This window comes from Onychomys torridus, chromosome 16 (assembly GCF_903995425.1).
Source record: "Onychomys torridus chromosome 16, mOncTor1.1, whole genome shotgun sequence".
Classification (NCBI taxonomy): Eukaryota; Metazoa; Chordata; class Mammalia; order Rodentia; family Cricetidae; genus Onychomys; species Onychomys torridus.
In genome coordinates this window covers 60,095,313-60,110,629 of record NC_050458.1, presented here as the reverse complement: position 1 = coordinate 60,110,629, position 15,317 = coordinate 60,095,313, and the positions used below count along the sequence as shown (strand labels likewise).

At 40.7% G+C, this 15,317-nt stretch overlaps 1 protein-coding gene across 2 annotated transcripts in view; it reads left to right on the top strand.

Annotated features, from left to right (window-relative positions):
* The window catches only part of Nell2 (neural EGFL like 2), a 286,357-nt gene that overhangs the window by 138,207 nt on the left and 132,833 nt on the right, over positions 1 to 15,317 (top strand). For both annotated transcript variants that reach the window (XM_036208219.1, XM_036208218.1), the window contains exons 11-13: positions 1,222 to 1,313; positions 4,529 to 4,631; positions 13,672 to 13,800. In XM_036208219.1, coding sequence (XP_036064112.1) covers positions 1,222 to 1,313; positions 4,529 to 4,631; positions 13,672 to 13,800 — 324 coding nt within the window. The remainder of the gene's footprint in view (positions 1 to 1,221; positions 1,314 to 4,528; positions 4,632 to 13,671; positions 13,801 to 15,317) is intronic.

The window sequence follows — 15,317 nt, the reverse complement described above, 5'->3', positions numbered from 1 at the left end:
TAAAATAAAAATTAAAAATAAGATAAAGTTTTTCAAATCTCCGACACTTTATAAAACAAGGAACCTCCAAAGTCTCTGTTGAATTCATTTTCTGTTGGCCACCTACTGCTAGGCAGGAAGTCTACCCTTAAGAGTGGTTTGTTCTTCTAGGGAATCCCCTTGGAAAAAAAGAAATTTTCATTTGTAAGTGGTTATCAATTGGAGATAGCTTCCTGGTTAGGGATGGGAGGCATGTATCCACTTATTTCAGCTCTAGGACCCCATCCGGTGCAGGCCTGTGCATGCTGCTCAGTCTCTGAATTCCTGGGTGTATAGATCCTGTTGGTTCAGAGAACCTTGTTTCCTTGGTTTCCTCCACCCACTCTGGCTCATACACCCTTTCTGCCTCCTCTTCCTCAAGGTTGCCTGTGCTGTGAGGGGAAGGATTTGATGGAGACACTCCATTTAGGACTGAGTGTTCTGAGGTCTCACGCTGGGCATATTGTCTGGCTCTTCTCGTCTCTGTTCCCATCTTTACAGGAGGAAACTTCTCTGATAATGGCTGAGCAAGGCACTGATCTGCTCCGCTGTCCAGCATCTGTTTTCTTTCTTCTTTCTCTCCCTTTCTTTCTTTCTCTCTTTCGTCTTTCTTCTTTCTTTCTTTCTTTCTTTCTTTCTTTCTTTCTTTCTTTCTTTCTTTCTTTCTTTCTTTTCCTTCCTTCCTTCCTTCCTTCCTTCCTTCCTTCCTTCCTTCCTTCCTTTCTTTCTTTCCTTTCTTTCTCTCTCTCTCTTTCTTTCTTCCTCCTTCCCTCCCTCCCTCCCTCCCTTCCTTTCTTCCTTCCTTCCTTTCTCTCTCTCTCCTCCTTTCTTTCTTATTTGTATATCTTCATTGCCCATGTACTGGGTTTCATGAAGACATTTTCATATAAATATATAATGTGTTTTAAGAATATGAGACCTAAGAAAAAAATCAAGAGTCCAAAGGTCCTTTCCAGAGTCTTATTCTGGCAACAGGGAATACCTCATTATCCTTTTGTGCCTCATTTCACTCTCTCAGCTTAATTTGCATGCTGCTAATTAAGGTTTATAGGTACCTTACAGTAGACTGAATATATGGTTTTAGTCATTCAAACGACTTTGAATAGAGAATAGGAACAGGTAAAACAGTAAGAAAATGGTCTGCACATTTCTGAACCATGTTTCCTAACAAAGCATTGGTGTGTGTCTCTTTTTCTTCTAAAGCAACTTGCCAGTTCCAAGGACGGAGCTACTTTGAGGGAGAACGGAACACAGTCTACTCATCCTCTGGAATGTGTGTCCTCTATGAATGCAAGGTAAGCTGGCTCTCAGGGGCCTTCCAGAATCATCTTGATTACATAAACACTGGGAATGTTTGTTTACAATCTTCTCCCTAACAACACTCTTTTCAAATCCTAACTCAAAGAGAAGAGCGGAATAGCAGTCTCAGTTCAAATCTGGAGGAATTTCCATTATCCTTTTAAGCATGTAAGCTAGTTGCTATAAAACAATTTTACAACAAATGAAAAAGTTGCTTGTCAGATCAGTTTTAGAAAACTGAAAACTTTGTACTTCAGATCAACTCCTTGTTTGCTGTTCCAAGGGAAATGTAAGAGACAATAGACTCAGCTAGTCGTCTCTCATGATTTTGACACTGGTGAGAAATATCATGCAGCTAATTGGAAAATAAAACATGAAACGACCTAGTAAACATTAATTGTTGCACAGAGATGACATTGATATTGATTTTAAATGGATCCCTGAAGCAAACACTGTACATCATCTTCATCCTGTGGAAGGCAGCCCAAGATACGGTAAGGCCACAAGACGACACCATAACTTACAACAGTTCTGTGAAGAGCTGTGGGAAACAGGGTCGGTTGGTTTTCCGGGTACAAGGGCAAAGAACGGAGCACAGGAAAATGCTGCACCAGTCAAAACTGGTTTCTCATTTGAGCTTTAATTTTCCCTTCGAATGCCCCTTGTTCATGAGGAAGTCTAGAGATTACACAAAATATTAAAATTAAAAACAAGTAATTTAATCTGATTGTGTCAATAAACTACTAGCTATAGAATTATTAAGGGTCAAGGAAAGGGAATCCTAAGGGGTTTTGCAGGATACATGGTATCCCAAAGAAGGTCCATTTCACACACACCCATCTGAAAATGTCTGAGGACTAGCAAGTCAGCAAGGTTAAGAGGCAGAACCGAGATGGGGGATGGAGGCTGTGGGTCCTCATGTTTTACAATGTATGCAAGAGGCTTCTTTTGTTTAAAATCTGCTTTTCTATGATGTGTGTCACATCCTAAAGATAAGAGAATCAAGACATAGGAATGTGCCAATGAGACATGAGCTCCTGTCTCCAGATGGGACCTGTAGGGTAATTCCTACTGTGGAGCCTGCAAGATTTGGGGTATGATCCAGTTGTCCCATTACAAGAAAAAAGGAATTAGAGAAGAATGCAGTTTGGAACACATAGATATGTCCCTTGGGTCTCTAAATGTGACCTCTAGTTCTGAAATATAACCTATACATTTAAACCACCCGAGGGCATTTGATGTCTCTTCCTCAGTGTTTGTGGGTTTGCTAACATCGATTATTGTGCGACACATATTTGCTAGGACAGTTGCTGAGATGATGGTAAGTGTGCTGTAAGATAATTCCATGTTAAATGCTCAGTTAGAGGTCTGGATGCAGGCAATACCGCAGGTGTTCGGTGTATATTAGGGAAATAGTGCCCTTTGATTTTAAAAAAAGGAAGTTGTCCCCTCTGCTCTTAGCCCTGTGCTGTCCAACAGGAGCAAGAGCCACAAAGACAATGCGTTTTGTTCAGTTTTCTGTATTTAGTCCATAGACCTACAACATCATTTCAATATACAATTTGTTATAATTAACATAACAACATTTCCATTCTTTTGTCATATTGTAAGCAATGTCTTTAAAATCTTGCATACTACAGTGTTCAAGACCACATGTAGCTAGTGGCTCTGGACTGGACAACACAGCCTGATCAAACCATCCTAAGATTTTGTGGTTCTTGACTAAGTCCTTAGTTAGCATCAAGGGCTTTCATCGTCTCTTTTGTCTTGAGGCCTCTTTGGTCCTGTATTCACACCTTCATGTCACTGACAGATTTATTTTCATGTTTCCATCTTCCGGCCTGTCAAGTCTAGTGATGCTTTCTTGTATTATTATCAGTTTTGTGAACTTGAAAATATGTGCTAGGACGCTGCAGCTTTAATAGGTGCATAGGACAGTGTTGTTATTTGAAACAGAAAAGAGCAGCAGAGCTGACATCACTGTCACAGCCAAGGAAGGTTACTGCTTGACTGCATTCTATACGCATCTTCTGCTGCTTGCTTGGCTCAGGAAAAGCAATTATTGAAATGCATATTTCCTCACGAAAGAGGTTCTCAGCAATGATATAAAAAAAACCCAAGCTATTGAACAGAACTTAAATATGAAAGCCTATGAACCCTGAGACTTATTTTGTTACTTTTACACTGGTAGCACATGGAGCATTGACAGGTCCTTGTTGATGACAGTTCAGAAGGAGCCATGTGTTTGTTCTGGGGCATGGCTATTCCAGGTGTCTGAAAATTAGATTCTATTTAGCTATCTCCTGAGAGGACTTCATTTATTTGATTGCTAGAACATGATGATGATGATGATGATGATGATGATGATGATGATAATTCTGATGCTGCTGATGGTGATGTTACATTAGGTTTTTTCATTCAAGAGTTCCAACTATGTGCCAGAAAAATATCCTAAACATTGGCCTACAAGACACACATCTTACTCTCATTTCCCTAGAAGTTTTGAGCAAGAACATTGGTATTCTTTACTGAAATCATCTGTGAGTCTGTCAGTTTTCTCTCCCTTACCTCCCTCCACACACGCACGCACGCACGCGCGCGCGCGCGCGCACACACACACACACACACACACACACACACACACACACATACTGGGTCTCATTTCTCATTGTGTAGCCCTCACTGGCTTGGATCTTGCCATTTAGACCAGGCTGTTCTTGACCTCACAGAGATGTGGCTATCTCTGCCTCCCAAATTCTGGGATTATAGATGTGCACCAAGACATCCAGAGAGATGCTTTGTAGCAGAACTTCGAAACAACCTCATAGAAAAATCCAGCTGGATTTCCTGGTTTGTTGTGTATCCGTTGAATTCAGCGTGTGCTGTCACTCTAATCCAAGCTCTGTCTTTGCTGCGCTCGTCATTGTATTTACAAATCTGGTGGAACACTAACACTCATTTCCAGGATTATCTAGGTGTTGTGGGGTTATAGGCGTGGCTACAGTGTGTCGGGCTCTGGCTCCAGGACTGCCGGCTCCTGTGTGGGCTCTCCAGATGGCACTGACTGCCATGCAGGGATGATCCCATGGCCCAGGTAGAGGTCATCAGGAAAACAGAATTACCAGTGTCTCAGAACCTTGTCGGATACTGTCACTTCCCACCCAAGTCTTAATTACGGAATCGCAGGCATCTCTTTTCACTTGTCCTGCAGGATCAGACCATGAAGCTCGTTGAGAACATCGGCTGCCCAGCTTTGGATTGTCCCGAGTCTCAGCAGATCTCCCTGTCTCACAGCTGCTGCAAAGTCTGTAAAGGTAAGACTTTAGTGATGTCACTCCCGTGCAAGAACGTAGATGGGCATGGGGGAAGTGACACAAAGCAGAGACAGAGAGACACATGCCACATGCTTTGACTTCCCTATGGGAGTTCAAAAGTCAACAGCATCCAAGAAGTAGAGCATAGCCCAGTGGTTAACAGAACCTAGAAAAGCATGGAGAGCAGATGATGAGAGAGTTGATTACCAGCCACAGGGGTGTAGTTGGATAGGAGGAATGACTTCCAATGTTCTATAGCCCAGCGAGATATGTGTGGAGACAATTAAGTGGGTATTTCAAAACTGCTAATGGAAAGCATTTTGAATATTCCTAACACAAAGAAGTGGAATGTGTCTGAGGTGATAGATATGCCAATTACCCGACTCAAATCATTACATATTGCATGCATCTATTGAAATGTCACAAGGCATCCCATAATATGCACAATTACTAGATGCCAATTAAAAATAAAAACATTAAAAGATTTATGTAGAAGAGCTATTGTAGGAGGCTAGTATAACTGATATGCATGAGCAAATTTGATAAATTATTTACAAAGATTAATAACATTTACCTAAATTTGCTACACAGTGGGAAGCCCTGAGCCATTTGTTGAATTATAACTAAGATGCTCACAAACCTTTTGCCATATGTCAGTACCTGTCTCCGGGTCTGACCTCTAAACCTGAGTCCTAGTTCTGAATTGGCTCACCATTACTAGAGAAAGTTACATAGCTGTGTTGAGTTAGCTATCCTTCTGATAGGTTTGCTCTCATTTCTCCTCAGTTTGTTTCTGCAACTGACCTAAATGCAGAAACAGACTGCATCCGATTACCTGCTTGCATCGGATCCACTCTTCATCATGTGTTGGCTAACAAGAAGACTAACAAGAAGACAGAATGTATAGATGATCACCACTCCTTTTGTGCTATCTCTGAGACGATAAGCCTAGAACCAATAAGTACCAGGGTCCTAGAATTTTAGTTCATTGCAAGAAAACAGAAAAACTATTCATAAAATGTGATGGGCTACCTCAAGAGGCAGTGAGTTCCGTTGAGTAGAGGTTCTTAAACTCCTTGGTTCAAGTATAAAAATGAAGTAATAATTACATAGACTCTTGAAGATCCTGGTTGCTTATATGAGAGTATCAGTCCCATCCCTTGTTAACCTGAGGCTATACGAGTGTGTGTCCACTTCCTGCAGCAGAGTGTGCACTGCAGAGAGGCCTGAGTCTTTGTATTCATCTCTGTATCTAAACCCTGGAATGGTGTCTGGAGTGTAGCTGATGTTTACAGTGATGCATTTAGAATTGAGTAACCATCCCAATTACAATATGAGCATGTGTTGAGATAGCTTCATGCTGGTATGAAGTGAAGCTTACAAAGGAAGAAGTAAATATGCATTTTGGAAAACTGACACCATTTTGTTTCTTTTTAGTTACTCCATTAAAAATAGATCTAAAGTTACTTCCACCCGTTTTGAGTGGAGTTGTGCATTTTGTTTTCATTTTGTTTTGTTCACACTCATTCTTCATTCATTGAAGGGCTTTGATTTTTTAACATTTGGACTTATTGTACACATGTGCCTATGTACACATTGTATACCTTTGCACGCACATGCCCCAGTGCAGTAGTGAGTGGAGGTCAGAGGACACTTGCAGGGATTGGTTCTCTCCTTCCACCATCTGTGTTGCAGGGATTGAGTTCATGTCAACCGGCAGCAAGCTCCTTTGACCTCTGAACCATCTTGCCAGCCCAAAGAAGAGCCTAAAAATCTCTGTTCTGCATGTGGCTCTTTAGAAATTACATGATGGGGGGTTGGAGATTTAGCTCAGTGGTAGAGTGCTTGCCTAGCAAGCACAAGGCCCTGGGTTCGCTCCTTAGTTCTGGCATAAATAAATAAATAAATAAATAAATAAATACATAGATAGATAGATAGATAGATAGATAAACAAACAAACAAATAAATAACATGATGGTTCAAGACCTGATCTTTCCAGAAAAGAACTTCCAAGATGTCTTTTAGCAACTAGAGAACACCTCTAAAAGGAACTACCCTCAAGTAGACAAACAATGCAGACCATTGGAATTTTTATCCTTATGATCCCGAGTCAGTGCCTGGGCAGAGCTTGTCTGTAATTTGAAAGGACTCAATAGCGCTCATTCAGTCATTTCATTTGGGACTTTGAGTTTGCAGCTTGACTAGAGCAGTTTTGGCAACTAGTTGTAGGTAGTGTGTACTAGTGCTTCTTACCCTTACACTTATATGCAGACACAATTAACTAGCGCTCTTAACAAAATGTGTCTTGGGTGACTTAGAAGCCAGTGTGTAAGCAGGGCCACACATTATGGTGTGGGAAACAATTGCTGCAGAACAAACTTTACCCAATCTCAGCACTTCAAGATAATATCGTCATTGTAGATTTCAATGTTTGGGTCAGACAGTCAGGTAAGCTTGCTAGGTGTGGTTCTACTTCAAATGTTGGCTGTTGTTGCTCTGTGCTGTTAGTTGGAAACTAGGCAGGCCTGACTCTTGGTTTAGGATCTTGGTAGAGATGTCTGAGCAACCATACATAGTCACAGTGACCTCCCCCGCTTTCCATATAGTCTCCGGACATTTCCTCATGTTCTGTTATTTAGGATGTTAGTCACACTTGTTAAATGATGATTTGAGAGTGTGATGGAAGTCTGGAACTGACACAGCATCACTTCTCCCATATTCCAATGCTCAAAGTAGTCAAGAGTCAGCCAAAATTGAAGGGAAGGAGGACTAGACTCCACCATAGACAAGAGGAAAGCACAGAAGACAGTGACATAACTGGCTTTAACTGTCTGTCAATTTGACACAGCTTCGAGTCACCTTAGAAGTGAGTCTTTGTTGACTGAAGCCTTCATTGCCAAGGCTGGATTGGTCTGTGCATATGCCTTTTAAATGCTGTAGGAAGTCACTGTGAGTGGCACCATTGTCTGGGTAGGGAGTCCTGGTGTGTTAGGAAGCTAGCTAAACGTGAACCTGAGTTCAAGCAGCCGCATTCCTCCATGCCTCTACTTCCCTGGCTGTGAGTTAGAGGTCCTGCTGCCTGGAATACCAGTGGGCCTGCCTCTGAGTTCCTACCTTTATTTCTTCTCATGACTTCCTTTAGTGACGGACTGTGGCCCGGGACTGGAAGCCTGAATGACTCTGTCCTCTCCTGGTTGGTTTTGGTCAGTGTTTTTGTCACAGCAACAGAAACCACACTACAATATTACAATGGCGATTATCCTTAATTCAATATAAGACTCGAGGGCTGCTCAGAGATTAAGTGAATACACAGTAGTCAGAGTGGAGTGGGACAGGTGTTGTGTAAGAAGCTGAGGCCTCTGGGTGTTAAGAGTCATTCTGCGCTCATCCATTTCTGAACATTAATATGTTTTAAAAAGCAAGTGAAGAAATGGAAAATTAGCCACAAGAAATTATTCCATACTTAAATGGTTCACATAAAAATGTATTTACATAGAATGATAGAATGTTACAGTGATTCCTCACCTCTAATATTCTGCTATAACTGATATGAAGTGGGGCACATGATATATTTCCTTCTAAACATTCATGATAAGTTAAGTGGCCTAAGACTGTGAAAGTCTGGATTAGATAATACTTGAACTGAAACTAAAGTTATCAAGTTGCTCCTGATTCCCCTTGTTAGCAATAGGACCTCTAAATTGCTCAACCTAACCTTCAGTTTGTAACCCTCCTGCCTCAGCCTCCCAGGCAGCTGAGATTAAAGGTATGCATCACCATATCCAGCTAGAATTGGCCCTTCTTAAAGCATTTAGCCCCTTAAGGATTACAGGCTTTTCTGACTTCATAGACACAGGCCAAGTAAAGGAATCCTCCTGCCCACAGCCTTAAACTAGAGTCAGCTCATTCACATTTCTTTTGACACATCCATTTGTAAGAGAACTGACCTCTGGTTTTCAGCCCCCTGCCTAGTGTTAAGGACACAGTTCACACATGAGTGAACATGTAGGTCAGCAATGGTTAATAAGGTGTCCCTGAGGTCTGGTATGAGACAAAAGTGTTGACCTTTCCCCTGGAGGTTTGGGCAGGGCTAAGTAACCAAAGGAAACATGCCAACACTGTCCCCCAGGCTTTCTGTTTTGGCCACCTCTGACAGCAGCAGACAGGATGACCTGAGCAGGGAGCCTCTCTCCATTGCTGGGAACCTTTGAAGGATGTGTGCAACGGGCACAAGCAGAGCTTCTGTGATAGAGGAGGAATCCCTAGACACACACAGTGTACGTGGGTTTATGTTGACTCTCCTTCCTGCCGCCCTCTTCTCCTTGACATTCCCATCCTTTGTTTACAAGACCATTTCCTGCTCTCACCTTCTTATTATAAGTGGGGGAGCATCGTGGAAGAGGTATGGCTTGTTCTCTTTCACTTATGCATAGTTTCCACTGTCCACATCATTCAGTAGTTACTTTTGTGACTTTATCTGTGTACTAGTAATAATATTATTATAGTGATTGTCAATGTCAGCTTCATTGCTGAGCAATGGTATTGACATATTGATCCTATTTGCCTCAGAAGGAGGCCATTGGCATTTGAATTCTATTTGCTTGTTCTGCATCTTGATTACACTTGAGGAAATATTAGAAAAGTCTACCAGCTTTCAGACTTCAACTAACTACTTCAGCGTTTGGCAACAGGCATATGATAGACACTGAATTCTGCTACCTTGGCCAGAGAATGGGCTCTGTGGGCCCCCAAAGCAGATGGTAACCAACTTCAGTGCTTCTTGACTCAGTCCAGACACAACAGGCTGGAGGACCTCTGTCTCCTCTAAGGTAACTGTTTTGGGGGATAGCTGTATTCTCAGGTGACTGGCACACCCGTGTTCACATTTGCATTGTAATGATACATAGGTAGAAGACATGGTTTCATATCCTCATGAGATAAGTAAAAATCTCATATCTGAGCTTCAGTGGCCCTCGTTAGCTAGCATTGAAGAAATTACTTTGTTTAGACTAGTGCTGTGCATTGATTGATAGGGTTTTATCCTGTACAGGGTGAAGTCCATTTTCCAGAAAGTGCCTGGGTTAAAAGTCAGGGTGGGTGGCTCCTACAGAACCATTGCAAATATGACAAGTCCATGCCTAATGTCAAACCAGTTACTGTTCAGCACAAAGTTACTGATGTTCTCTCTCCTGACAGGTCGCCAGGATGTAAACTGTTCTTGTCACCTCTTGTGTCTTCCTTTTACTTCCCCCTCAGTTATGGACAGATGCGTTTTTATGTTAAATAAGGAAGTTTGTTCTTAGTAGGAATGCCCAGAACTGTAGCAGGGAGATTTCTCCTGTCCTGCAGCCACTTATAAAATAACCATTCAGAGGCTTATTTAATTATGAACTGGGTGGCCTATGGCTCAAGCTTCTTGCTAGCTAGCTTTTATAACTTAACCCATTTCTATTAATTAAAGTTGCTACATGGCTGGGGCATTACTGGTCTGCTGGCATCTTGCTGCTCCTTGGGCGGCAGTTTGGCGTCTCCCCTTACTCTCCTTTCTCCTCTCACTGTCTCCCTTAGATTTTCCCGCCTGGCTCCATCCTGCCCTGCCATAGGCAATTCATCAACCAATCAGAACAACACATATTCACAGGGTACAGAAAGACATCCCACAGCACAGAACCCCATGTACATTTACAAAGATAGAGAGCTTGTGGCTAAAATCCGGTGGAAGGAAACAGAAAGGCTGGGCTGCATTAGATGGGATCTCTTCATCAAGCTATAGCAAATGCTCAGATTGGTTCTATGATACAGAACTTAGCATGTGTGGTGTTAGAGTCATGGTACCAGTCCAGCAGCTTTTGTCATCAGCTCACAGGCCCCAGAGACTTTGCGAAGGAGATTTCACTGGAATCCTACACTTTTATAAGATGGGAATTACCTTAATTTTACGAGTGACAAAATCGAGTGGCTGAGAATCATAGGTTAACTTCCACAGCCTGTGTCTCTGTAGCTTATCATGACAGAGATCAGGTTTTGGGCAAAGATGGGTCTGCACCCCAAAAGCCATGCAGACACAATGGGTATGAAGCAGTGAAGTCATAGACAGTGCTGGCAACTCGAGTGTCTGTGGGTTAGGATTACCTGCTTCGATTGAATCCAAATCCACTGCACATTAGTAGATGACACTTTGACCCCAAGAGTTTACTATGTTGGTCAATTGTTCTCAACCTGGGGTGGCAACCTCTTTGGCAAACTTGTATCTCCAAAGGTATTTACATTATGACTCATAATAGTAGTTAAATTATCGTCATAGAGAAGCAATGAAAATAATTCTATGGTTGGGGGTCAGTACAACATGAGGAATTCCATTAAAGGGTCACAGCATTAGGAAGGCTGAGAACTACTGATACAGGCAGTCAAACATTCAGAGGAGCCAATGAGCATTTTTGTGTATGGAAAGAACAAATTTAAATACCTATTGGATATTTTTGATATAATAAATGGAGTTTGACTGACTGGAAATTTAGTTTTCACATCGTTGTGTTAATAAATAACCCAAGCAAGTCTTAACCAAGTCTTGACTTTCATCTGAAAAGGTGAAAATAGGAGCATACTCCTTTCTTCTTCCACTGGGAACATTCTCGAGACTATTAAGCACTTCCTGTGTGTGTGCATGGTGTTTGATGTTTTGATACTGGGTCTCATTGTTACCGAGGCGGGAGGGAACATGGGATGGATCGTACTAATGGGCACAGCTAATGTAAAAGGAGGCATGCACAGCGTCCTAGATAATATGGAGGATTCTTTAAACTGGGAGAAAAGTTGACAATTCGAAAGGTGATGATTTTGAAATCTGTAAAGAAAGCAAAAGAGCAAAAACACACCAGAAATAATTCCCACAGTCACAGCCTCCAAAACATGTTTGAGACACTGTGGGAAAAATCAGAGATATTTTAGTCCTATGCTAGTACTCAGTTGCTTAGTTTTCTATGCACCTCCAAGACTGAATCATTTTAACATTAAATTTCTCTTAATTCAGGCTAAAAATGAAAGTTTTAATTGGGGGGGGGCTTTTAAATTTTAGTTTGATGATGTGCTGAGCTATTGAAACAAATAGTAAAGATTTTTATATGAAATGGTTTCCCCTCAGGCATTGTAAAGACAGTGAAATACATTTTAAGAAATATGATCTTAATTTAGTTACTTAAAAAAGGAAGAAATAAAATGACCTCCAGAGAAAGGTTTAAATTTTTTAATTTAAATTGCATGAATTTTTCTCTTGAGAATTTTGCTTCCAAATATTTGGTCTTAATCCTGAGCAGTTATATGGTCAAGAGAAGTTAAATTTCTAAGTGATTTAAGGGGTATTATTAACTGCATGTTTTTGTGTCTTTATATACTTACAATTTTTAAAAATTATTTTAAATCATTCACTTATCCATTTGATGTTTTCTAGACTGTTTTAAAATGTACTGTTTCAGGCGCATTGGTCTTCTTAATATTTATCAAACTGCACCAGGAATATTTCATTGTATGCTGTGCATTCAGTGTAACGCTGCAGTGGTGTTGAAAATAGTCTATCTAGGCAGTGAGTGATCAGAGTGTGCGCTGCCCGCTCTGTGAAAGCGGACATCAGCTTCATTAAAAATAAGAAGGGCCCATTTAGAGTTTCTCAAATGCAAGTCTTTCCTGGCTACATAGGAACAAGTTCCTTCTAAGTCCTTCCTGTTGGTTTATATGTGGGATGAAACTGCAAATCATCAGACAGTGTGAAGCTTTTTCAATAAAGCATGCATTAGGCAATTTAAAAATTTGTTGAATGGCGCACAATCATGTAATCTCCATTTAAGGCAGATTCTGCCACTCAGGCTTTTCATTTCATCATTTTAGATATCGTTGAACAAGGGGTTCTGACACAAGAAAGAAATCCCTAGAAACTGCACAATTGGTGTCACTGTTTATAAAAGTTTCATTTTTATTTCTTACCCCAAAGACTCTGGGATCTGTGAAAATCCTGTGATTCCTAGAATTTTCTTCTTCTGGGTGGTTATGGTTTGCCATGCAGATCTTCAGAGAAAATTAGAGTAAAGTTATATAATTATTATTTTGAATACCTTTTAAATAAATCTAAAATGCTAAGCTGACATTTTTATCCCTTAAATATTGTTGGGCACATTTCTCTCTGTCTTCATGAGTGTTAAAAGTAGGAATAATGTCTGTTGCCATCTTAATGTGTTACCATTGTTATTATAACATTCATTTTAAACTCAAAGAATCTTTGTTTCAAATATGTAGAGAGCTATACTAAGACAATTAAGGACTATATAACATTTATAAAATCACAAACCACAAGAGATATGAATTCTCTTGAAGTAGAAACTAGTTGAGTCAGAGAAACATGCAATCCAGAAATCACAGCAGCTGGGGGTGCCTGCGCTGGGTCTGCACTGTGGCCTGGCCACAGTCGGGCATGGAGGGGCTCAGGGCCTTCCCCTCATGGTTGAGCTGTTTGCTCCTGACTGACTCAGGGAGAAAGAGAAGCATTGTCTTCAGTTGTGTGGCCACTGGCGAGCACACACACAGATGGTGCTGGGTAAACTAAATGGGTCACAAAACCAAACCAAAGGTCATGAATGTGAGAAAGGTACTGGTGTTGGGCATGACAGAGATAAAGGAGGGCTGAGGATGTGGGAAATGAGAATATATAATATGTATGTATGAAACTGTCAAATAATAAACCTAATAAAAAGTCTTTAGAGAACATAGCTTCAAAATGAACAGAAACTTTCTTTCTTTCTTTTTTTAAATTCTGGTCTGTTTGCTTTTTTCCCTTTGCCTGTTATTTATTTTCTAAAGAGAGAGAGAAAAGGAGGCATAGAATTGGTTGGAGGGAGAGGTGGGAGGACCTGGGATGGTTTTGGGGGACTGTGATCAGAATACATTGTATGAAAAAAATAATAATTTTCAGTGAAAAAGAAAAAAATTAAAGGAAACTATGATGATTTTGTATTTTCATTGATTTATTTGCCGGAACATGTTCTTCTTACAGGTTATGACTTTTGTTCAGAGAAGCATACCTGCATGGAGAACTCTGTCTGCAGGAACCTGAATGACAGGGCCGTGTGCAGCTGCCGAGATGGTTTCAGGGCTCTTCGGGAGGACAATGCCTACTGTGAAGGTAATCCTTATAATGATGTGTAGCTTGGCTGTATAAATTTACTGGGATTACCGAGTGAGAAATTTATTAATTTCCCAGGTTGTCAAGTTGACAGGCCCATTAAAAGCAGTGAGTTTAATTTGGAGAATATTAATCAGCTAAAAATAATTATCTTTCAAATTAAAGTTTTTCAGCTATCTGCTAATAAGCTAATATGGCTGTTTCTCGAATTAGAACAATGTCTCCACTGTGAAATTGCCTTCTCTTTTTCATAATTAGATATTCAGGTAGCTTACATATTGACATGATTACTGTGGCTTGCAGTTAGAATTACAGTCAGACTTTAGCAGACACTGTTGTGTAACAAAGGCAATCAATTAAGAGCAAGATAAAGTGTCTACTGCTATTCTTTTTTGCTGCTGTATGTAACCTTGGTGGTTATCCACATGCACTAATGTACTTAGTAAATAGATCCAATAGAGGAAATCATTTCTCGCTTCTTTGAAAAAAAAAAAAAAAGACTAACATCCAAGGTAGTTCGTTATCTCTTAGAGACAATGCAAACACAGTGAGCAGGCCAGCCATGTAGTTCATTTGGTTCCAGCTGTGCTCCTACAGACCAAAGTCCCAAGACACTGGCATTTACACTACCCTGGGGCACACATTTAAATCACTCCCATTAACTAGAAGATGAAATGAGAACATTGCTCAGGTGAGGAGGACCTGCAGAGTTCCAGTCTTACCTCTGCAGCAGTCAGGCTCACACCGCAGGTCACTGAAGGTAGAAAGAGACCTGGGTAGCCCTGGGGAAACCACCTTGTTCCCTTAGCATCGGGCAGAGTTTTCTCGGTAGGAGAATTAGTATTCATTTTAAAGCTGCCTTTGGATGAAGGCTTTTCTCTCAGTGTTCTTATTCAGCCCTAAAGGGACCCTTCCATTTCTGCAGAATGAAGAATTCATGGCTCTCCTCCCCCATTTATAATGCAAATTTATTTAAAGTTCCTCATTTTAACAGATCTTAGCTAAGAAATGGATTTTTACTTAGTGATTTTTATTCTTACTCAACATAGAGTTGGATTTTCTTAGCAAAATATGTATTTTCATCATAATAGCTGAGTACCCTCATATGTAATGAGCTCTCCTTGTATTATTATTGTATGTACAAACCCATGATACAAATGCTTATGTCTTATTGAACCTTGATCATCTGGATCATCTTTTTTTTTTTTTTTTTTTTTTTTAGCTGAGTTCTTTTGTTAACTGTATTCACTTATATAACATATATGCGGTGAGCATTCAGTAGGTAGCAAGCACTTCTCTCTGCACTGGGCATAGAAATGGTGAGCAAAATGAGTCAGTTCTCATGCTCAGGGACTCTGCACGCTCGTAGGAGAACAGAGTATGTTGGTAACCATGGAGAAGATAATTGCAAGTGGTAGAAAATTATGAAAAGGAGATGAAGCAGATAGTGTGCTGAAAATGACAGGGGATTCACATGTAAGTGGAATGTTGAGCCTTCAGGCTGTCCTTCAGGTCTG